The sequence below is a fragment of the Onthophagus taurus genome, unplaced genomic scaffold (assembly GCF_036711975.1).
Source record: "Onthophagus taurus isolate NC unplaced genomic scaffold, IU_Otau_3.0 ScKx7SY_16, whole genome shotgun sequence".
Taxonomy (NCBI): Eukaryota; Metazoa; Arthropoda; class Insecta; order Coleoptera; family Scarabaeidae; genus Onthophagus; species Onthophagus taurus.
Window position 1 is genome coordinate 3,195,197 of NW_027248941.1, and position 19,384 is coordinate 3,214,580.

The following is a 19,384-nucleotide window of genomic DNA, read 5'->3' on the forward strand; positions in this document are numbered from 1 at the left end:
AGGTAAGTTTGATTTAATTAATATTTATTAAACATTACCTACAAAAATTATTTTAAACCTATACAAACGAAAACTTTTTTTTCATATAAATCTTATTTAAAACATCCAAAGCTGCGGTATTCTTTGCAACTTCAACATTCTCTCCAAACCCAATACCCAATAATTTTTTTTCCGAAAATAACCCAACCTGATAATTTGCTAAAATTGTGTTAATTCCTGATTGATTGCATAATCTCGGTTCGATTTGTTCGTTTTTAAGGAGATCTTTTAAAAATAAGTACGGATTTTCTAAATTCCATATATCGAATAATTCTTTTCCCCTTAATTGGGCAATTAAGAAGTCATTAAGAAATTTTTGTGTTGTTTCCAAGCCGGATGATTTTTCCAAAGCGGCGATAATAGCGCAAAAAGTGTTTGAAAGAGTTTTAACTTCAATCGGAAATTCCTGAAATACAAAAATTAATATTTTTCAATAAATAAAAATCATAACCTCACTTTAGTTAAAACAATATCCTTCAATCCAATTGCGACGGCAACTTCTGCCAAAATTTTTTCCCTTGTTAAATAATCTTTCAAAACTTTCACAATAACATCAGGATAACTTTTATTAAACTCTTTGTATAAAAAGTTGTTGATAATATCTTTTCCGTTTAGAATCATCTCGGAATTATCCTCTAATTGGAGATTTTCATTTTCGTTTTTATCTCGAGCATACTCCTTTTGGATTAAAGCTTTTTTGAGGAGGTTTTGGTGAAAATCCTCCCCCAATCGTTTCCCAAAGGCGAATAATTCCGCTTCATAATTCCATTCCAAGTGGTTTGAACGAGGTTCAGGTTTTTCTGGGCCACATTTATCTTTACGCCTTTGCAATTCTCGTAGCGTTGGGGCAACCCAACGTTTTATTTCACGAGATTGGGCTTGAATTCATATATAAAAATAATTAATATTGACAAAAACAATGAGGAGGTCATAATTTATCTATTTTAATTGGAAAGTTGAATTCTCACCTGATTGGGTTGAATTGGTAGACTTTAAGGTCAATTTAAATAAATTAATTAATTGGATTGATTTTAACATTTTGTAATCTTAAAAGTCGATAATCATCCCTATAATTTTGCGGTTATTTGTTAGGTTATGTCAATTTGTGGCAATATGGTAGCCATCTGGTGCCAAAAAGCTAAATTAAATTGATTTAGTCTTTTTTTAAGTTAATAGATGTCGCCGAAACAATTATTTTATTACTAATCTTATCATTCAATACAAATTCATAATCATTATTCACATACATTTAATTATTTTAATCTCGACTTTTTTTTAAAGTAAACCCAGTTCCACTGAAAGCCCTAAATTCCTCCCCAGCATCCGTCTCTTTACTGGATGAAGGTCGTTCATTAATTCTCCTAATGAACCTCAAAGACCCCACTTGGTAATCGTAATCAGGAATTCCTCTAATGTAAGTTGGTTTAGCCGTTGGAACATCATTCGAAGTAGAATCTTTTCGTTTCTTTCCATCTAACCGATTACCTTGACCACGGAAAGCTACAAAACCTGAAGGTTCCGGCATTAAATCAGCTGGATCCACAGCCATCTCCTCTTCCTCAACTTTTTTTGTATGTTCTTGCTCTTTATAACCAACGGGCGGGGCAAATTCCACCTTAAAAATTATTATTTATTAAAGCACACCTTTGATCATACAAAACTTACATTCATATCACATTCTATGATACTTATTGCTTCTAAAGGTTTCGTTTCAAGAACTCTTAGTTCGTAAACTTTTTGGTTATATTTAACTGCAATTACATCACCCGTTGTTAAACATGCAAAGGTTCTTAGGCAATTTTCTAAGACAGCTTTAGGATTGGTTATGTCAAGGAAATCTGCAGAAAGTGGCTGGAATTTTGAAAATGTTCCAACAGGTAAGGAAACGCTTTCGATTGTGATAAAATCTCCTTCTTCTAACACCAAGTTATGCATCATCTTCAATGAGAAATAACGACATTAAAAATCTCGCTAAGCTTAAAGAACTCACCCATAACGGTAAATAAACATTCCCTTCATCGGCTACAAACTCCAAGACACCACAATGAGTCTTACAATTCGTCCGCTTATTGGTTATTTTAAATAACATTGGATAATTAATGTTTAATCGTGTTAGTTGTTCCAATGCGGATGGAGGCATTATAACTTAATATACAAACATTAAGATTTTGAATATAATTCAATTAAACACTTACTTTTCCCTCCTCGTTCAACATCTTGCCGTTCATTACCCGGTAGCATTGCCACTGAGTAACACTTATAAGTTGTATGAAACGGTCGCGGAACCTCGGGGAACATATTAAATCCAAATTGAAACTAAAAAAAAAAAAATTATACTAAAAATATTTTATCTCATTTATAATAATTACCATTTTCTATTTAATTTTATGTTATAACGCAAAATTTTTCATCAATATAAATAAAATTGTTAGTATCACCTTTCTTGACAGATAATTATTTTGACATTCGACATATTATTACGCGTGAAGTTGGTTACAAAAGAAAGTTTCGACTGACACAATGAAAAAAAATTATTTATTTTTAATTTAATAAAAAAATAACAAATTCCTATAAATTCTTTTTATTATTATCACCACAAACCACATCCATAACAACACCCATTACATCAGAACAAAACTTTTCCCACCCAAACTTTTTTTGTAGCCGGTTTAAACCTTCTCTCCCCATTTCGGTCCTTTTCGCATCATCCCCCAAAACTTTTAACATAGCTCCAGAAAAACCTTCATCTGTAGCTTCACATAAATACCCAGTAACATTATTTTCGACAGTTTCCTTCGGCCCCCCACTATTACATGCTATCACAACTTTCCCAGCAGCCATTGCTTCCAATGGAACAATTCCGAAATGCTCGTTAATCGGTGTGTAAAGTAAACAATCACAAGAAACTAATAATTTAGATTTTAAATCATCCGAAGGTGACTTTAAAAAGGTTATATTAGATTCTAACCTCAATTTTTGAGTTAATTCCATTAATTTGTTGAAATAAATTTTATTTATCGTCGAATTTGGATCATAACCTCCAGCGATGATTAAATGGAATGGTTTTTGGGTGTTTTTTTTGAGGTTATATAAACCTTCTATTGATAATTCGAGTTTTTTCGCTGGATGAAATCGATTTATTGATAAAAACAAAGTGGAATTATCTACCATATTTGTTTTTAATAAATCGTTAAGTTCTTGGATTGATTTCTTTTTAATTTTTTTTAAATTATTTAGAAACAAGTTTGATATAGTGGGATAAACAATCTTTAAATCCTTCTTAACCCCAGAAAAAGTCCTGTGAAACACTTCACTTGTATAGTTACTGTTGACTAAAATAACATCAGACATTTCCGTCCCTTTTCGTTCAATAAAATCTATGGGTTTTCGATACAAACGCTTCAAAACTCCTCCAGGAGTACTTCCAAGTAAATCGGGGTGATGGCAATAATAAATAACCCTCTTATTAGTGAATTTCTTTAAAAATGGAACTGCCATTGGGATTTGATCAACAATAAAGGCATCTGATTCATCCACATACTTAAAGAAGATTACATAAATTAATGCAAGATACATCATTCTAATGTAAGCACAAAGCGCTTGGAAATAACCAAAAATACTCCTTGGAATCCAATCCCCAATTACCGTAACAGGATATTTATCAGCTTTTAATTCTTCAAAAGCGTGGTTTTTATTGAAATGATTCGTTATGAAGCTCACTTCCATTCCTTGATCAGACAGAGCTATCGCTAAATCCAAAACCAATCTTTCTGCACCACCAATTCCCAAATCAGGGTGGAAAAATGCTACTTTTAAACTTTTTACCTTCACCATTTTCTTTTATTATAAAAAAATAATTAAGTTTCCATAAAAAAATAACCTCAAAATGTTTTTCTTTGACAGTGACGTTTCTATTTTATTATCAATGTCGATAAATAAGGTATTTTTAAAAAAAATTGCGCCATCTTACAGGAAATTTTTTATTTAACACCTCTAAACGTAAATAAAAACCCGATTTAGAAATTTATAAATAAATCTCCCGGTTTTAGAACGTTCTCGAACTCCACGCCGTAGTATTTATTTTCAGGGTATAAAACGCACCCAATTTGTATACTTAACCTCATTTATTAATGATTGGTTGGTGCCCACCCACCGACAACATAACCTCAAAGATAGTTACAAAATCTCTTTAACAAAAGGTAAGAAACCATTTCGAACCATGTCGAAGGATTCAAATAGTTTAAAAGAAAAAGGAAACTCGGCTTTTAAATTAGAAAATTACCCGGAAGCTCTAAATTATTATTTGGAAGCGATCGAACTTTCCGATGACCCAAAAAACACTGCAGTTTATCATAAAAACGCTGCAGCTGCCTATTTGAAGCTAAATGAAAACGAAAATGCTTTGGAATCGTGTAATAAAAGTTTAGAAATAACTCCGAACGATCCGAAAGCTTTATTCCGGAAAGTCCAAGCTTTAGAAAATTTACAACGTTTTGAGGAAGCTTATAAAGATGCTCGGCAAATATTAGTCATAGAACCAGGAAATAAATTTATCCAACCCGTTTTGGAGCGTTTACATCATATAGTTCAAGAAAGGATGCAATTAAACGCTCAAATTTCAACAAAAATCGATGCAATGAAAAATATTCTATTCGACGTATCGGGAGATAAAGAAAAAAGGGAGGTTGCGGTAAATAACCTTTTAGTTTTAGCCCGCGAGAATGCAGGGGCCGAGTTTATTTTGAGTTCAGAGATTGTAGTCGAACTTAAAAAATTATTAAAAGTCGAAAAAAATAAAGAAATTTCGGTCGCTGTTATTCGAATAATCGGAGAACTTTGCAAATCATCCCCGGAAAGGACCAAAAAAGTTTTAAAAATCGTCGGGATCCCGTGGTTTCTAGAATTAATCGATTCAAATTGCGAACAACAAGTTAACTCGGCACAATATTGCATGCAAGTCATTCTAAATACTTATTCCGGAATGGAAACTAAACCGGATACGAAACCGGACCCGGAACTTTGCAAAAAACACAAACTTGAAATCCACACTTTACTGTCATGTTTGGTTTATTCGGTCAATAACGTATCGATATCCGGGATAGCTCGAGATGCAATTATTGAGTTGTTGATGAAAAATATTCACTATAACCAATTAAACTGGGCCGAACAATTGGTGGATATCGGAGGGGTGCAACGACTGTTGGAGTGCGCAAGTGAGTTAGCCGAATACAAATACGAAAGCGCGATGAACATAACCCCATCAACCCAAACGATAACCGCAGTTTGTTTATCAAGAATCTACGAAAATATGTATTACGACGAGTTAAAGGAACGATTTATGAATAAAATCGACGAATTTATACGCGAAAAGTTATTAGCACCCGATATTGAGTCAAAAGTGCGCGCAACGGTCGCTATAACAACACTTTTAAGAGGTCCAATTGATGTCGGAAATGCCGTCATTGGAAGAGACGGAATTATCGAGATGGTGCTGGTTATGGCAAACACCGAGGATCCTTTACAACAAAAAGTAGCTTGCGAATGTATCGTAGCAGCGGCTAGTAAAGCCGATAAAGCGAAAGCAATCATCACTCAAGGAATCGGAATATTAAAAAAATTGTATAAAACGGGAAATGATGCGGTTAGAATCCGAGCTTTAGTTGGGTTATGCAAACTGGGGAGTTCCGGGGGAACGGACGCTTCGAAACGACCTTTTGATGAAGGCTCCAATTTAAAATTAGCGCAAGCTTGCAGGAAATTTTTGATGCATCCCGGAAAGGACAACGATTTAAGGAAATGGGCTGCCGAGGGGCTATCATATTTAACGTTGGATGCAGAGGTAAATATATTTTCCTCCCGATAAACTATCTATAGTAATACAGTTACTATGGTTAGAGCCGTTTTAAGCGCTCTCATTGGCTGGTAAAAGGTGGTAAAAGAGGGCCTTAGCCAATGAGAGATAACCTTAAATTAATTTATTTTTTGTTTTAGGTGAAAGAACAGCTTTCCGAGGACCGCCAAGCTTTATTAAGCCTCATTGAATTAGCAAAAACCGGCGACCAATCAGTCCTTTACGGTGTAATAACAACCCTTGTAAACCTTTGTAACGCTTACGAAAAACAGGAAATTCTCCCGGAAATGCTTGAACTCGCTAAATTTGCAAAGCAACACATCCCCGAAGAGCACGAATTCGATGATCCCGATTTTATATCGAAAAGAATTCAAACTCTCGGTGAAATTGGAGTCACAACGGCCCTCGTGGCACTCTCAAAAACGGAAAGTGATAACTCAAAAGAATTAATATCGCGAGTTTTTAATGCTTTATGTAGCGAGGAATCGCTTCGCGGTGGGATAATCCAACAAGGTGGGGTTAAAGTCCTTCTTAAGTTGAGTTTAAACGGAACTGAGAGGGGGAAAAAGCATGCGAGTCAATCTTTAGCGAGGATTGCGATCACAAATAACCCGGAAGTTGCGTTTCCCGGTCAAAGATCGTTAGAGGTTATCCGGCCTTTATTAAATTTGTTACACCCCGATTGTACGGCTTTAGAAAATTTTGAGGCTTTAATGGGGTTATGTAACATTGCGCAAATTGATGAATCAGCGCGGAAAAGAATTCTAAAAGAAGGGGGTTTCTCGAAAATCGAACACTACATATATGAGGATCATTTAATGCTGTGCCGAGCTGCGACTCAATGCATTACAAATCTCACTTTATCGCCCGACGTCGTTAAAATCTACGAAGGCGACAACGACAAAATCAAATTATTAGTTGCGCTTTGCGGGGATCACGACACCGACACAACTTTAGCAGCTTCCGGAGCTTTAGCCATTTTAACGTCGTCAAGCGAAAAGTGCTGTTCGAAAATCTACGATTTAAAATCCTGGTTGGACGGAATTCACTGTTTATTAGGAAATACAAATAAAGATGTGCAATACCGAGGGGTTGTTGTTATTAATAATATGATATCGTCGAGTAGAGAAGTCGCCGAGAAACTCATTGAAACGGATATTTTAGAAATATTGATGGCATTAATGAAAATTGATGAAAATGGAATGGAAATGATTAAGAAAACGGCTGAAGAAGCATTACGAGGCGCCGAAAAATGGGGGATTATTAAAAAACCCGAACAATTTGATCCATTTGTACCTCCGATTGAGAGTAATGGAATTCAAGAATAATTATTATTAATAAAATAACTTGTTTTTAATTAAAAACAATAATATATTTGTATCTTTTAAAGATATTGTTTTGATACAACCTAACCTCACTTTTTTTAACCCACATTATAAGCAAAAATGTCTTTAATTACTTAATTAATGTATATCAAATAAAACGAAATCACCGTTAAATATCGAAAAATCACCTAAAACTTTCAAGGTTATTCTATAAATATATATTTTTTTATGTAAAAGTAAGGTTAGGTTACACCGTCTAAATTTAAAACTTCAAAGTAAAAAAAAATAATTATCACTAACCTGTGGGTAACGTCTTCGGGACATTGTATTAAATCCAAATTACTCGTTACAACTCGAAATTAAACCTGAAACACACAAAAAAATTGACTTTTATATGAAACAAAACAGCACTAAGTTTTAAAACTGTTTTGTAATGTTGGTAATAAAATTATCACCAACATTGAAATAAAAAAAAACCTAACCTATTAAATTACACCGCTTAAATCAGTTTCGATGAATAAAAATTAAAAAATAATTACAATAACTTATTATATACTAACCTTATTGATGATAACGTTTTCGCAAGCCTAAAATTCTTATTTAACTATAAATTAGACCTTAAACACAATAAATAAATAAAAAATTTTTAGTAAATAAGTTAAAGTAAATTTAACTCTAGCGCCATAACGTTAAAGAACATTTCACTTTAGCGCCGTATTATTTGCAACGTTTGAAGAAAAATTACTATGTTTTATTCGGAAGAGAAGCAGTTTCGTTTGTGGCTGGTCCGTCATTGCCGGACTTACTTCGTTCATCCGGCAAACTGTCGAACACGCTACAATTTTAACGGCTCATCTGTCATTAGTCATTAGCGACTCACTGCGTTCGTCGCTAAACGACAGACCACACCATAAAAAACACTGCTTCTTGCTGCTTCTCTTCCATATAAAACAATATACTATTATAACAAATGAATCACCAACTAATATTTAAAATTGTTTTGGCGATAATAAAGAAAACTTTTTAAAAGATTATTACCAACATCACAAAAAAAACTTTGTTCAGAACTTTATTAGATATTTGATTTTAATTTTATAAATTCTTAAAAGTTAAGTTTACCACTGTATAAAATAAATCGAATAAATAAATTTTAGTAAATTTCAAACGTAATTAATAAAAAAAACAGATTACAATTTTTTAACCTAAACCTGTCAAAATCGACCGCTTTTGAAGCTTCAGATCACTTCGTATCAACTCAAAATCGAATAAATACAAAAAATATTTAATTTTAGCCCGGTTTTTGTGCGGTTCTAGCTAAAAAGCATTCCAATTTTTCAAATTAAACAAGTTGAAATGCTCTTTTAATTCGTAACCGCTCGAAAACATCCCGAGGTCAACCAACATAACCTCAAAATAACTAAAAAGGATTAAAATGGAAAATCCGTCCACTTCAAACGGGGAATCTTCAAAATGCCCCATATCAAATAAAGAAGTCAACGATGAATTTAATGACGATAATGTTGAGGTTAGAAAATTTCATGTTTTGGATGAAATCGAGAATGAATCGGATGATAGAGAATCGGAAGATACTGACACGGATGTTCCTGAAGAAGAAATTGAGCAAATGTTAGATGAAGCACTTAGAGGGAAGAAACGAAAAGCCGGTCATTTAGATGGTGACATCAAGCCGTTTGAGCAAAAAGAAAAAATTATATTAATTGAGAAAGGTCATAACCATTTTGAGGTACTTCCTGAAGGTTGGATTCAAGTGACACATAATAGCGGGATGCATTTATATTTACACAAATCGTCGAGGGTTTGTACATTGTCAAGGCCATATTTTTTAGGACCTGGCAGTGCTCGGGTAAAGAGAAAATTAAGAATTGTTAAGTTTTTTTTGAGGTTATCTTTTTAGAAACATCAAGTACCGTTAAACGCGATTCCATGCCTTAATTATAAACGGGCCTTAGATGAGGAGGCGGAACAACAAAAAAAGAAATCGCAAAATGATTTACCCAACGCTAAAATCGAAACGATTCTAGAAAATATTAAAACACAAAATTTAAGTCCCGAACAATTAAGGCAGTATTGCGAGAAATTGTTTCAATTTAAAGCGATTAATGTGATGAGGTTTAAATCATGGAGCGAAAGGCGGCAATATAGTAAAAAAAAGAAACAAGAGAAGCATTTGCAACGGCCTACTTTGCCCGATGGTTAAATGTTTATTACCAAAATTAAAATTTGTGTTTAATTAATTTATTGCAGGGACTAAGTTGATTACTTTTCCAATTCAAGAAGACGGAGAAACAAACGGTCAAAATTCAAAAAAAGAATGGATTATGAATCCGAATGGCAAATCGTACGTTTGTATTTTACACGAATATGTTCAACATGCTTTAAAAAAACAACCTACTTATAAGTTTACAGAATTAGGTATAAAAAATTGTAGAGAATAGGTTAAGTTGTAACCGGAGGTGTAACAATAATTATTTTGATGATTCTTAGAGAACGCAGCTACACCTTATGCAGCTACTGTTTCCATAAATGATATGCAATATGGAGTAGGTTATGGAACAAGTAAAAAACAAGCTAAATCAGAGGCGGCTCGAGTTACTTTAGAAATTTTAATTCCTGAGATGAGATCAAAAATAACAGCCGATACGAAAACTGGCGGATCAAGTACGAGTAAATCTCAAGATCAAGATTTATCAGTAAATAAATGATTAATAAAACTTAACTAATCAAATTTAATTAATGTATTAATTTTTAGTTCTTTGATACGATAAAAATCGAAGATCCGAGAGTAGCTGAGTTTTGTGCCAAAACCACGGAACCTTCACCTCACGATATTCTATTAACATGTTTACAAAGAAATTTTGGATTGGGTGAAATGAAAATAAGTTACGAAGGGCATACATTAAAACACCAAAAAAACGAATTTATGATGACAGTCGGAAAACACACCGCAACCGTAATCTGCAAAAACAAGCGCGATGGCAAGCAAAGGGCATCTCAAGCAATCTTACAAGCTCTACACCCACATATAACCTCGTGGGGTTCGCTTTTGAGGCTGTACGGAAATCGTTCGGTAAAAAGTTTTAAAGAAAAAAAATTGGAGGAACAAGAAATTACTTTGTTACAAAGCAAAGCTGCCGTTAATTCACCGAACTTTGCAATTTTAGATAAATTAAAGTTAGAATTGAGAAAATTGAAGACGAAAAGGGACGCAATTAAACCAATCGGAGTTTTCGTTCCCAATGAAAATGAGAAATTGCCGATATTGTCGTCGTCTAATTTAAAAGGGGTTGATCTGTAATTTATTATTTTATTGTAATCGCAAATTATGTCGTAATTTAAACTTAATGAAATTGAATAAAAATTTTTAAAAAACGTCAATGTGTAAAAAAAAAAAAAACCGTGTTTATTGAGTAATTCTCCGTGAGATGGCGCAAGTTTGTTCACCTATAAAATATTAAAAAATAATTTCATTTTATTGAATAAATAATCATAAAATAATAATTTTAATAAAAATGTAATTTTAAACTATTTTTTTATGAAATTAATTTAATTTTACTAAACATTTTTAGAGGACGTCATTTTTAAAAACGTCAAGGCGTCTATAAACATAACCTAAAAATTTCTTATATTTTTTTAGTTTAAACAATTAATTTTAAGTTTTAATTAATTGTATACTTTAAATGTAGAAATGAACTCGAATATATTGGCGAGATTAGAAGAATTAAAGAAATGGCAATCTAAACAACAGGAACGACTGCAAACTTCACGAAAAGTTTCTCAATTCGAAGATGACTTGAAAGAAATTGAGTCGATTTCGATACAAGAGACCCCAATTGGGACGAGGTTGCAAAAAAGTACTCAAAAATCAATTGAATCGAATCAACATCGAAACTGTAATGAATCCATGGATTCTCCGATTATAATTGATGAACAACATGATAAAAGAAAACCTAAACGGGAGTTTTTAAAACGCGGTTCTGGTTTGGTTAGGTATAAAATGACTCAAGAAGACTCAAAAAAACCTTATGGTAAAAAAATTAGTATTCAAAAAAATAAAAAATGTGAAATTAAGAATGACGATGATATGGAATTGGAGAGAAATATAGATATTCATCATCAAAACATTGAGGAGGTTGTAAAATGTGATAAAAATATAGCTTCTCCTTTAAAATTACCTTCCGATTATGAGATTAAATTAGATGACGAAATGAATTCATTAAAAATAGCCGAAGATATATTAATAAAACAAACTATTTTGAATATAAATGAAATCGCTGGTGTTAAAATGATCAATACAAATGAAGATGATATTAATCCATTGAGAAATAATCACAATCAGTGTGAAGTTAGTGATGAAACTCTTTTAAATGAACGAGAATTATTGATTTTTGAAGCTTTAGAAGAAAAGATATTGAATTCTAGTTTTAGTTCGACAAATTCGAGCATCTTAAAAATTTTGTCGAGTACTCCAAATAAATTAAAAAGTTTAAAAAATGAAAGAGATGATAAAATCGATCAATTTGAGAAAGAAATTATTGAGGAATCATCCTTTTGTTCGAGTTTAAGCTCTGAAACATCACAAAAAAGTGAATTGGAAACTGAAAATGAAACAAAAAGTGTTTGTTGTGAAGATGAATCCAGAACTATTTCGACTTCAGATTCAAAGGGTGAGGAATCAACGCTTGAAGATGAGACGTCTTGGAATGAAATAACATTATCCGAAAATAAAATTGAGGGAAGCAATGGTAATAATGATGAGATTTTAATGAAAAAATTGAAAATATTGGACGAGGAAATCGAAAAGTTTCGCCGGGAAAACGCTACTTTGCAACAGAAACGATTTGAAATTGATCGAGAATTGGGGAAATTAGGAAAGGATAAGAGGATGTTTGAAAAATATGTTTTAGAAGAGAAAGTTAAGGTTGAGTTTTATTTGGAAGAGGAGAAAAAAGCCTTTGCTAAAGAAAAATTGATGTTTGAACGGTAAAAAATGTTATGTAGAAACTGTCAAATATCAGAAACCAACATCCAAGGTCTATAGAACATAAGGTTACCTAATTCCCTATGCCTCTGTAGTATCGATTATTACCCCGTAGATTGACGTCACTGGTTCGATACAGTCAGAGTAAAGAGTTGAGTAAAAGATAGCCTATACTGTGGTACAGTCTATATAAAATATTTAAACCTCGCATGGTGTTGTGTTGTTCATAGCATCAGCTACGTCACTGACCCACCTTGCCTCTCAGAGCAGGAGAATCGGCATTGGGTAACCTTACGTTCTATAGACCTTGACCAACATCAACAAAGTTATAACCTAAATGTGAATGTCAAAAAATATTTTAATATTTTTTCTTTATTTCTTAGTTATGTAAAAGATGTTCAATCTCGGACGAATCGAAAAGAACGAGAGGAAATTATTCAATTAAAGGATGAATTGGCCACAGTAAAAGAAGCAGCTAAATTAAAGGATCGTCGAAATGCAACGTCTCAAGCTCGATTACGGAATCAATTAAAGAACTATGAAAAAGATATTGGAAGATTAAAAGATGAAATTGATACGTTAAGAAAGCAAAATGCGAAAATTATTAACGAACAAAGAATGGGCACTACCTTGAGGAAAAAAACTGAAAGTAAAGTTTTACAAGAAATCAATAAAAATTTATCGAAATTGGCAAAAGAAAATAAAGTAGTTATTCAAGAAAAAGAAGAAAATAATAATCAAAATAATAAGGAAATTTGTTCCGAGAGGATTATTGTTGAAACTCCTGAGGATTTAGATAGAAAAGCGAGAGAATTAGTCGATGAGAATTTATTGAAAACTTATGAGGAAGTTTTCGGTAACCATAACGAATTAAATGAATCAAAAAATAACTCAATTAAAGATGAATCAAAAAACGTATCAAAAAATGATTCGCTAAAATCAACAAAAACTGAAAGAATTCTTGACGATGGTTCAAAAGAAACAAAATACTCCAACGGAAACATCAAAACCATCTCAGCCGACGGAAATTTAGTAACAATGAATTATTTTAATGGGGATCAAAAAGAAATTAATAACATAAATGGAACTGTAAAATATTTTTATGCGGAAAATGAGAGTATGCATACAACTTTTCCAGATGGAACTGAAATTATCGAATTTAAAGAGTAAGAATCATAATTTTCATTATTTTTATTATTAATTTATTTGTTGACCGATGTTCGACCTTTGTGGTTCTCACATGGTATTAAGATGTGTGTTATGGCCAATATTTAAGATTTTTCGCTGTTTCTACTACAATTTAAATTTAAGCCCTGAAGAAGTTTAATTTTAATTAAATTCACTTTTAATTATTAATTTTAATAATTATTTTTTTATCAATATAATTTAGTGGTCAAATTGAAACGAAAAGATCCGATGGAAGTTACGAAATAAAACATCCCGATGGAATCGTGAAAGTAACCCGACCGGATAAGTCGGAAGACTTAAGTTACCCCGATGGAATGAGAGTGAATATTAGTTGCGATGGTGATAAAGAAATTATGTTTGCAAACGGACAAAAAGAAATTCATACCAAGGATCACATGGTATTTATAAATTTTAATCAATAATTAGCTAACTTAACTTACTTGGTTTTAGAGGAGAGAATATTTAGATGGAACTGTTAAGATTATATACCCAGATGGAATTCAAGAGACGAGATATAGTAACGGAAGGATTCGAATTAAGGACAAAAATGGAAAATTATTGTTGGATTCACATGAAGGAAATACTTAATGATTTTATTAACTGTTTTTCAATTCAAATAAAAATAATTTTAGCAATTTGACATTGACATTTAGTGATTTTACTTTTTTAAACTATATTTCTCAATTTAAGTTTTTTTGGGCTAAAATCTTTATGGCCATTATATTAAATATTGAATACAAGTATAATTGTTGTTTAATACGAAAATAAGTAAAAAACTTACCTATTTTATGAAAATTCACTTTAAGAATTCAAAGGAACTCAACAAAATAACCTCAAATGTCAAACAGTTATTGGAAATTGACTTTTAAATAAAACTTAATTAAATTTTAAAAAAATTTATTTTGTAGAATTATTTAATCTAAATCAATTTATTTAATTAGTATACAATTTAATTGTGCCGTCAGCCCCAGAACTGAAAACCCATGGTTGTAACGGATGAAATTTAACAGAAAAAATTCCAAAATCATTAAAAGGATCGTGATCTTGAAACCTCTTTAACGGAACAATTAAAGGATTCTTCAATAAATCGTTATAAACCATTCCGTGTGATATGATTAAACTCCTATCGTCCGATCCTGACGCGAATAATGGATATCGTTTGTGGAAAGCAACTCCTCGGACAGCAGTTCCATGTAAACGTAACGTCTGATAAGGCTTTGTACTTAAATCCAAATCGAACCACAATATTTTCCTGTCGTACGTCGCAACTAATAGGTTATCACCACCTGGGTGGATATCCATCGTGGAAACCCACCTCGAATTTGTTAACAGTTTTTTGATTAATTGTTGTTTAAGTAAATCATAAACTCGCACATGTTTTTGTGTGGCAACAAATAAAAGTGGTTTAATGGGGTGGAATAAAACTGATTGAATGAGCCCTTTCGACTTTGAAAATGGTAATTGCGACCGTCTTTTCGATAATTGCGAGATTAAAACAGAACGATTTTGTCCATCAGGCATAACGGAAGCGAAATAATCACCTTTTCCATGCCAACTTACTTGCGTTATCTCTTTAAAATGATTTAATATAATTCTAAATCCGTTTAAGTAATCGCTTTCATCGATTTCATTAATCCATTGAACGGATGTTGTGATTCGTTCACTTTGAATCGTTGTTTCTTGATTAAATTCTTTTAAAATAGAGTCGGTTTTCGATGAGATTAAAAAATCTCCTACATTTGGGTTTATCAATAAAACCCGATTATTTGAGGCCACTAAAATTAGAGATATTGATTGATTTGGGCACCATTCAATTGAACGGATGATTCCTTTTGTGTTAAACGTTTTCAAACATCTTCCGGTGTTTACTTCCCAAATTTTTACTGTTTCATCGTCAGAACCAGAAGCTAAATATTGTCCAGTTTTATCTAAAGTTATACAACGAACCATATCACTGTGACCTTTGTATTCTATTGAGAGAACTGTTGGGAATGGTTGTAAATCTCTTGGCGATGGGAGTTTGGGTACTAAAGCTTCCGGTTCAATTGTTAATTTCATTTTTATAGCTCGAGGGCATAAATATAAATCTAAGCAACGTAAGAAACGTTCTTTTATATACCTAGAGTACGCGGGAACTTTGCGTAAAGATTCATATTTTTGTGGTAAAAAGTGTAATTTCCTTTCAATTGGATTACTTTTTTGTTTATTCCATTTCTTCAATTCTCTCTCGTCAAACAAATACTCTGAAGGTGGGTTATAACTTTCAGCATGACCTGGAAGTAACCGTTTTGGGGCTTTAATATGTTTATGAATACGCCGCATCTCTTCCGGTTGATCATCAGTACCCCACAACATATAAAAGTGTGGTTCTTTCTTCGCCCGTAACTTTTCCTCCTCTTCCCTAGTTTTAATCCATCCCATTTTTAATGCGTGAACCAATTTTGCAACTTTTCTTGCTTCATTTTTACTTGGCAAAAAGGATCGTTTGTGTTCGGGGAATTTTCTAACGGGCATTTCCATTACTTCGGAAGTGAACCATTCGATCCAAGGGGCATATTCTTCGAAATTTTCATCGGGAATCTTCCCGCCGTGTATTCTCTTTATTAAATTAATATCTTGGTCGGTTAAAACAACATCTTGACCCGTTTGTGGGTCTTTGACTGTTCGCCAAAAATTGGGATCTTCAATTCGCTTTAAAAAATTATCAATGTTATCCCCCGTTTCCGGTTTTATAATTTGTTTTCCATCCCAATCATAACCGAAATGTTTATAATCATTGTACCAATTTTTTGGAACATTTCCGATTGTATTACGGATATCTTCTTCATCGGAAGTATCATAATCTTCGTATTCATTTTTTTTTGATTTAATTTTTGTCGGTTTTAATTTATTTTCAGTGAATTCTTTTGTTGATTCTTGATTTTCTTTGATTTCCTCATCATTTTCGTTATCTCCATCATCTTCATCCTCACTGCCATCATTTTCATCATAATCACTCTCTTCTTCTTCATTGAAATCATCTGATTCTTCTGCGGATGTTGCCTCCTCATCGGTTTCAAAATCTTCTTCATCTTCTTCATAACTTTCAGAATCATTACTATCCAATTCATTCATTTCGTTGAGTAAATCATTGTCCTATTTAGAGTTAAAATCAAACTAATTACATTTCTCGTTATTTATAATAAAACTTACGCTTTCTTTAATTTCTGGAGGTTTGGGTGGATTTACTTTTCTTTTCATGATCGATTTATTTCTAAAATTAAGCAATAGCGGTATTTTTTGAATATAGTCTATTATGAACGCATGTGGTTGTTGTTTTGAGGTTATGTGGATTTGGGGATTTTTATTTTTCCAAAAATTAAAAAAAATTATTTAATTAAATTAATTAAACTTTTTTTAAAATAATCTTATAAAATTAATTTTTTTATCAATTTATTTATACAATTATAAATATAGGTATAACAATTAAGAATAACAGTATTTTTGTGGTGATTTTAATTTTTTGAAAGTTGGTCATCACTAAAAGTGACATTTAAGGTTATTACGTTTTGAATGTTTTCAATCGCTTTAAAACTTACAAATAATCGCCTTTTCGACCAATTTAAATTGAAAACATCCACCAGTTTATTAAATCGGGTATTAGAAATGTCCAAGTGTCCCATTCCTCCGAAAACAGCCTTAGTTTTTTTGGCTGAAGGAGCCGAAGAAATGGAATTTGTTATCGCTGCTGACGTTCTTCGTAGAGCCGGGGTAATACCTTTTAATTCCTTTATTCAACTGAAAATAAAACGGTCATTATTAAAAAGATTGGAGTAACAGTAGCCGGCATTCCCGATAACTGCCCAATACTCTGTAGTCGTGACATTGTGATTAAACCCGATATTGGGATAGCTGAAGCTTTAAAAAAGGACTATGATGCGTTGGTTTTACCTGGGGGATTAGGTGGATCCAAAGCGCTTTCTTGTTCTTTGGAAGTTGGAAAAATGCTTAAAAAGCAAGAAGAAAGAGGAGATGTTATCGCTGCGATTTGCGCAGGTTAAATTTGATTTATAGTAATACAAAAAAATAATTATGCCAAGCATTTTAGCCCCAACAGCTTTAAAAGCACACAGCATCGCATTAGGAAAAAGAATCACGTCTTATCCGACAGTTAAAGAGCAACTGATCGAAGGTGGTTTGTATTCTTATTTAGAAGATAAAGTGGTAGTTGATTCGAATGTTATAACAAGTAGAGGACCTGGTACCGCTTATGATTTTGCTTTGGCAATTGTTGAGAAATTAGTTGGAAAAGAAAAAGCAAGCGAAGTTGCTAGAGCAATGTTAATTAAATATTAACAATAAAATTGAGGTTATGTTAAAAAATTTTGACAGATGTCAAATTATTTATTACATATAAAAATAGATTTTTTTCAATATATTTATGAATATTCTTTGAGTAAATTTCCTGCGATAACTAATTTCTGTATTTCTGATGTTCCTTCATAAATTTCCGTGATTCTAGCATCCCTATAAAACCGTTCAGCAGGCATCTCGGAAACATATCCCATTCCACCTAAAATCTGTATACATTGATGGCTTAAAAATGTTGCTGCTTCGCTCGCAGCTAATTTAGCCATAGCTGCTTCTTTTGTGTACGGTTTTTTGTTATCTTTTAACCAAGCGGCTCTCCATGTTAATAATCGAGCTGAGTCTAATTGTAGAGCCATTTCCGCTAATTTATTTTGAATCGTTTGTAATTTAGTTAAGGGCTTTCCAAATGCTAACCTTTTATTTGCGTATTCGATGGCAACTTCTAACGAGGCTTGCGCAATACCTAAAGCCTGCGAGGCAATTCCAATTCGACCCGAATCTAACGTCATCATTGCAATTTTAAAACCCATTCCGGGTTGGCCTAATAAATTTTCTTTCGGGATCGAACAATCTTCGAAAATTAACGAGCAAGTACTTGAACCTCTTATTCCCAATTTATCTTCTTTTTTACCCAAATCTAATCCCGGAGTCGGCTTCGAGGTTATTATAGCGGAAATACCTTTATGTTTCATTGATTTATCAGTTGTTGCAAATACAACTGACGCTTCACTCTCATATCCATTGGTTATCCAGGCTTTCGTTCCATTCAAAATGTATGAGTCTCCTTTTAACGTTGCTGTTGTTGATGCTGCACCCGCATCGGAACCATTTCCAGGTTCTGATAAAGCAAAACAACCAACCTTTTCACCCGTAGTAAATGGGGTTATGTATTTTTGTTTTTGTGAATCGTTTCCGAAATGTAAAATAGGACCAAGATAAAGGGAATTATTTACTGACATTATAACACCGCAACTTGCACATCTAAAATTTAATTAATTAAAAAATTAATTAATTTATTTATTGTTGGTTACCCCCTTGAAATTTCTTCCATGGCTATAGCGTATGCTAAATAATCTAAACCGGTTCCTCCGTAACTTTCAGGAACTTCAACTGCCATCAATCCGAGTTCACCCATTGTTTTAATTTGTTCTTTCGGGTATAAATGTTCCTTATCGATTTTTGAAGCTATCGGTTTTAATTCGCCCTCTGCGAAATCCCTGCATGATTTTTGTAGCATTTGGTGGGTTTCCGGAAGGGAATTTAATGAAGCAATTGTTCGTTTAATTAAATTTGAACCTAAAAATATCATTTATATAATTAGAAATTTTTTTTTTGAGATCTTTTGTTACCTAAAAACGGTCTAAAATTTCTTAATAAAGCCATAATTATTAATTATTTTAATTATATTGTTACCCTTTGATATTTATGAACTTTGTACTTTGTTATTGTAATATGATTGTAATTGAGGTTATGTCATTTATTTTTATTTTTTATCAATTTAATTTTTAAATTTTATATTCAATTTTTATTGTTATTGTTACATTAATCCTTTTTTTATATATGGAAATTATTTTAATAATTATCTGCTTTAAGTTAGCAACATATGATTAAATTAGTACAAATGTTTATTTG

The 19,384-nt window shown here is 32.4% G+C and overlaps 9 protein-coding genes across 12 annotated transcripts; 4 read left to right on the forward strand and 5 right to left on the reverse strand.

Moving 5' to 3' along the window:
• Positions 1-7: 7 nt before the first annotated feature.
• On the reverse strand, positions 8-1,157 carry LOC111414094 (mitochondrial ribosomal protein L44). Its single transcript, XM_023045277.2, has 3 exons — positions 1,008-1,157; positions 496-917; positions 8-445 (listed from the first exon to the last, which is right to left on the reverse strand). Exons 1-3 carry the CDS (start codon positions 1,075-1,077, stop codon positions 59-61), a joined length of 879 nt encoding a protein of 292 aa, XP_022901045.2. The 5' UTR covers positions 1,078-1,157; the 3' UTR covers positions 8-58.
• A 61-nt stretch (positions 1,158-1,218) lies between these two features.
• On the reverse strand, positions 1,219-14,211 carry LOC111414093 (ubiquitin fusion-degradation 1-like). 4 transcript variants are annotated; one of them, XM_071201195.1, is made up of 6 exons: positions 14,184-14,211; positions 7,516-7,580; positions 2,235-2,355; positions 2,030-2,184; positions 1,705-1,977; positions 1,219-1,654 (listed from the first exon to the last, which is right to left on the reverse strand). In XM_071201195.1, exons 2-6 carry the CDS (start codon positions 7,537-7,539, stop codon positions 1,298-1,300), a joined length of 930 nt encoding a protein of 309 aa, XP_071057296.1. In that variant the 5' UTR covers positions 7,540-7,580; positions 14,184-14,211; the 3' UTR covers positions 1,219-1,297. The 4 variants fall into 4 exon arrangements, with proteins under 4 accessions (XP_071057296.1, XP_022901043.1, XP_022901042.1 ...); XM_023045275.2 differs by lacking the exon at positions 14,184-14,211 and adding an exon at positions 7,776-7,824; XM_023045274.2 differs by lacking the exon at positions 14,184-14,211 and having other exon boundaries at positions 7,516-7,671.
• LOC111414090 (alpha-1,3/1,6-mannosyltransferase ALG2-like) lies at positions 2,553-3,964 on the reverse strand. The gene has a single exon (XM_023045270.2). The coding sequence runs from the start codon at positions 3,871-3,873 to the stop codon at positions 2,608-2,610; it is 1,266 nt and encodes a 421-aa protein (XP_022901038.2). The 5' UTR covers positions 3,874-3,964; the 3' UTR covers positions 2,553-2,607.
• Positions 4,023-7,279, forward strand: LOC111414084 (unc-45 myosin chaperone). The gene is made up of 2 exons (XM_023045264.2): positions 4,023-5,878; positions 6,031-7,279. Exons 1-2 carry the CDS (start codon positions 4,259-4,261, stop codon positions 7,216-7,218), a joined length of 2,808 nt encoding a protein of 935 aa, XP_022901032.2. The 5' UTR covers positions 4,023-4,258; the 3' UTR covers positions 7,219-7,279.
• Positions 8,451-10,583, forward strand: LOC111414088 (partner of drosha). The gene is made up of 5 exons (XM_023045267.2): positions 8,451-9,079; positions 9,131-9,428; positions 9,481-9,648; positions 9,721-9,926; positions 9,986-10,583. The coding sequence occupies exons 1-5, from the start codon at positions 8,648-8,650 to the stop codon at positions 10,529-10,531; spliced, it is 1,650 nt and encodes a 549-aa protein (XP_022901035.2). The 5' UTR covers positions 8,451-8,647; the 3' UTR covers positions 10,532-10,583.
• On the forward strand, positions 10,823-14,042 carry LOC111414085 (spindle assembly abnormal 4). Its single transcript, XM_023045265.2, has 4 exons — positions 10,823-12,216; positions 12,598-13,380; positions 13,605-13,800; positions 13,853-14,042. Exons 1-4 carry the CDS (start codon positions 10,922-10,924, stop codon positions 13,988-13,990), a joined length of 2,412 nt encoding a protein of 803 aa, XP_022901033.2. The 5' UTR covers positions 10,823-10,921; the 3' UTR covers positions 13,991-14,042.
• Positions 14,212-14,282: 71 nt separating the features above from the next.
• On the reverse strand, positions 14,283-16,731 carry LOC111414086 (ribosome biogenesis protein BOP1 homolog). The gene is made up of 2 exons (XM_023045266.2): positions 16,595-16,731; positions 14,283-16,537 (listed from the first exon to the last, which is right to left on the reverse strand). The coding sequence occupies exons 1-2, from the start codon at positions 16,640-16,642 to the stop codon at positions 14,336-14,338; spliced, it is 2,250 nt and encodes a 749-aa protein (XP_022901034.2). The 5' UTR covers positions 16,643-16,731; the 3' UTR covers positions 14,283-14,335.
• Positions 16,732-16,919: 188 nt separating this feature from the next.
• On the forward strand, positions 16,920-17,819 carry LOC111414099 (dj-1beta). The gene is made up of 3 exons (XM_023045282.2): positions 16,920-17,152; positions 17,209-17,437; positions 17,490-17,819. The coding sequence occupies exons 1-3, from the start codon at positions 16,955-16,957 to the stop codon at positions 17,735-17,737; spliced, it is 675 nt and encodes a 224-aa protein (XP_022901050.1). The 5' UTR covers positions 16,920-16,954; the 3' UTR covers positions 17,738-17,819.
• LOC111414091 (Activator-recruited cofactor subunit 42) lies at positions 17,752-19,211 on the reverse strand. The gene is made up of 3 exons (XM_023045271.2): positions 19,102-19,211; positions 18,784-19,048; positions 17,752-18,733 (listed from the first exon to the last, which is right to left on the reverse strand). Exons 1-3 carry the CDS (start codon positions 19,133-19,135, stop codon positions 17,821-17,823), a joined length of 1,212 nt encoding a protein of 403 aa, XP_022901039.2. The 5' UTR covers positions 19,136-19,211; the 3' UTR covers positions 17,752-17,820.
• Between the last annotated feature and the right edge of the window lie 173 nt (positions 19,212-19,384).

Bases quoted from the DNA above. Each gene is read 5' to 3' on its own strand.
- LOC111414091 (XM_023045271.2), bottom strand. From the start codon at position 19,135: ATGGCTTTATTAAGAAATTTTAGACCGTTTTTAG. The intron at 19,049-19,101 runs GTAACAAAAGAT...TGATATTTTTAG, and splicing joins AAATTTTAGACCGTTTTTAG to GTTCAAATTTAATTAAACGA. The intron at 18,734-18,783 runs GTAACCAACAAT...ATTAAATTTTAG, and splicing joins ATGGAAGAAATTTCAAGGGG to ATGTGCAAGTTGCGGTGTTA.
- LOC111414090 (XM_023045270.2), bottom strand. From the start codon at position 3,873: ATGGTGAAGGTAAAAAGTTTAAAAGTAGCATTTTTCCACCCTGATTTG.
- LOC111414084 (XM_023045264.2), top strand. From the start codon at position 4,259: ATGTCGAAGGATTCAAATAGTTTAAAAGAAAAAGGAAACTCGGCTTTT. The intron at 5,879-6,030 runs GTAAATATATTT...TTTTTGTTTTAG, and splicing joins ATTTAACGTTGGATGCAGAG to GTGAAAGAACAGCTTTCCGA.
- LOC111414094 (XM_023045277.2), bottom strand. From the start codon at position 1,077: ATGTTAAAATCAATCCAATTAATTAATTTATTTAAATTGACCTTAAAG. The intron at 918-1,007 runs GTGAGAATTCAA...TATGAATTCAAG, and splicing joins TACCAATTCAACCCAATCAG to CCCAATCTCGTGAAATAAAA. The intron at 446-495 runs GTGAGGTTATGA...TTTGTATTTCAG, and splicing joins AGGATATTGTTTTAACTAAA to GAATTTCCGATTGAAGTTAA.
- LOC111414088 (XM_023045267.2), top strand. From the start codon at position 8,648: ATGGAAAATCCGTCCACTTCAAACGGGGAATCTTCAAAATGCCCCATA. The intron at 9,429-9,480 runs GTTAAATGTTTA...AATTTATTGCAG, and splicing joins ACGGCCTACTTTGCCCGATG to GGACTAAGTTGATTACTTTT. The intron at 9,927-9,985 runs GTAAATAAATGA...ATTAATTTTTAG, and splicing joins CTCAAGATCAAGATTTATCA to TTCTTTGATACGATAAAAAT.
- LOC111414086 (XM_023045266.2), bottom strand. From the start codon at position 16,642: ATGAAAAGAAAAGTAAATCCACCCAAACCTCCAGAAATTAAAGAAAGC. The intron at 16,538-16,594 runs GTAAGTTTTATT...AACTCTAAATAG, and splicing joins CTCCAGAAATTAAAGAAAGC to GACAATGATTTACTCAACGA.
- LOC111414099 (XM_023045282.2), top strand. From the start codon at position 16,955: ATGTTTTCAATCGCTTTAAAACTTACAAATAATCGCCTTTTCGACCAA. The intron at 17,153-17,208 runs GTAATACCTTTT...ATTATTAAAAAG, and splicing joins ACGTTCTTCGTAGAGCCGGG to ATTGGAGTAACAGTAGCCGG. The intron at 17,438-17,489 runs GTTAAATTTGAT...CAAGCATTTTAG, and splicing joins TATCGCTGCGATTTGCGCAG to CCCCAACAGCTTTAAAAGCA.
- LOC111414085 (XM_023045265.2), top strand. From the start codon at position 10,922: ATGAACTCGAATATATTGGCGAGATTAGAAGAATTAAAGAAATGGCAA. The intron at 12,217-12,597 runs GTAAAAAATGTT...TTTATTTCTTAG, and splicing joins GAAAAATTGATGTTTGAACG to TTATGTAAAAGATGTTCAAT. The intron at 13,801-13,852 runs GTATTTATAAAT...ACTTGGTTTTAG, and splicing joins TTCATACCAAGGATCACATG to AGGAGAGAATATTTAGATGG.
- LOC111414093 (XM_071201195.1), bottom strand. From the start codon at position 7,539: ATGTCCCGAAGACGTTACCCACAG. The intron at 2,185-2,234 runs GTAAGTGTTTAA...TTGTATATTAAG, and splicing joins TGTTGAACGAGGAGGGAAAA to TTATAATGCCTCCATCCGCA. The intron at 1,655-1,704 runs GTAAGTTTTGTA...ATAATTTTTAAG, and splicing joins TCATAGAATGTGATATGAAT to GTGGAATTTGCCCCGCCCGT.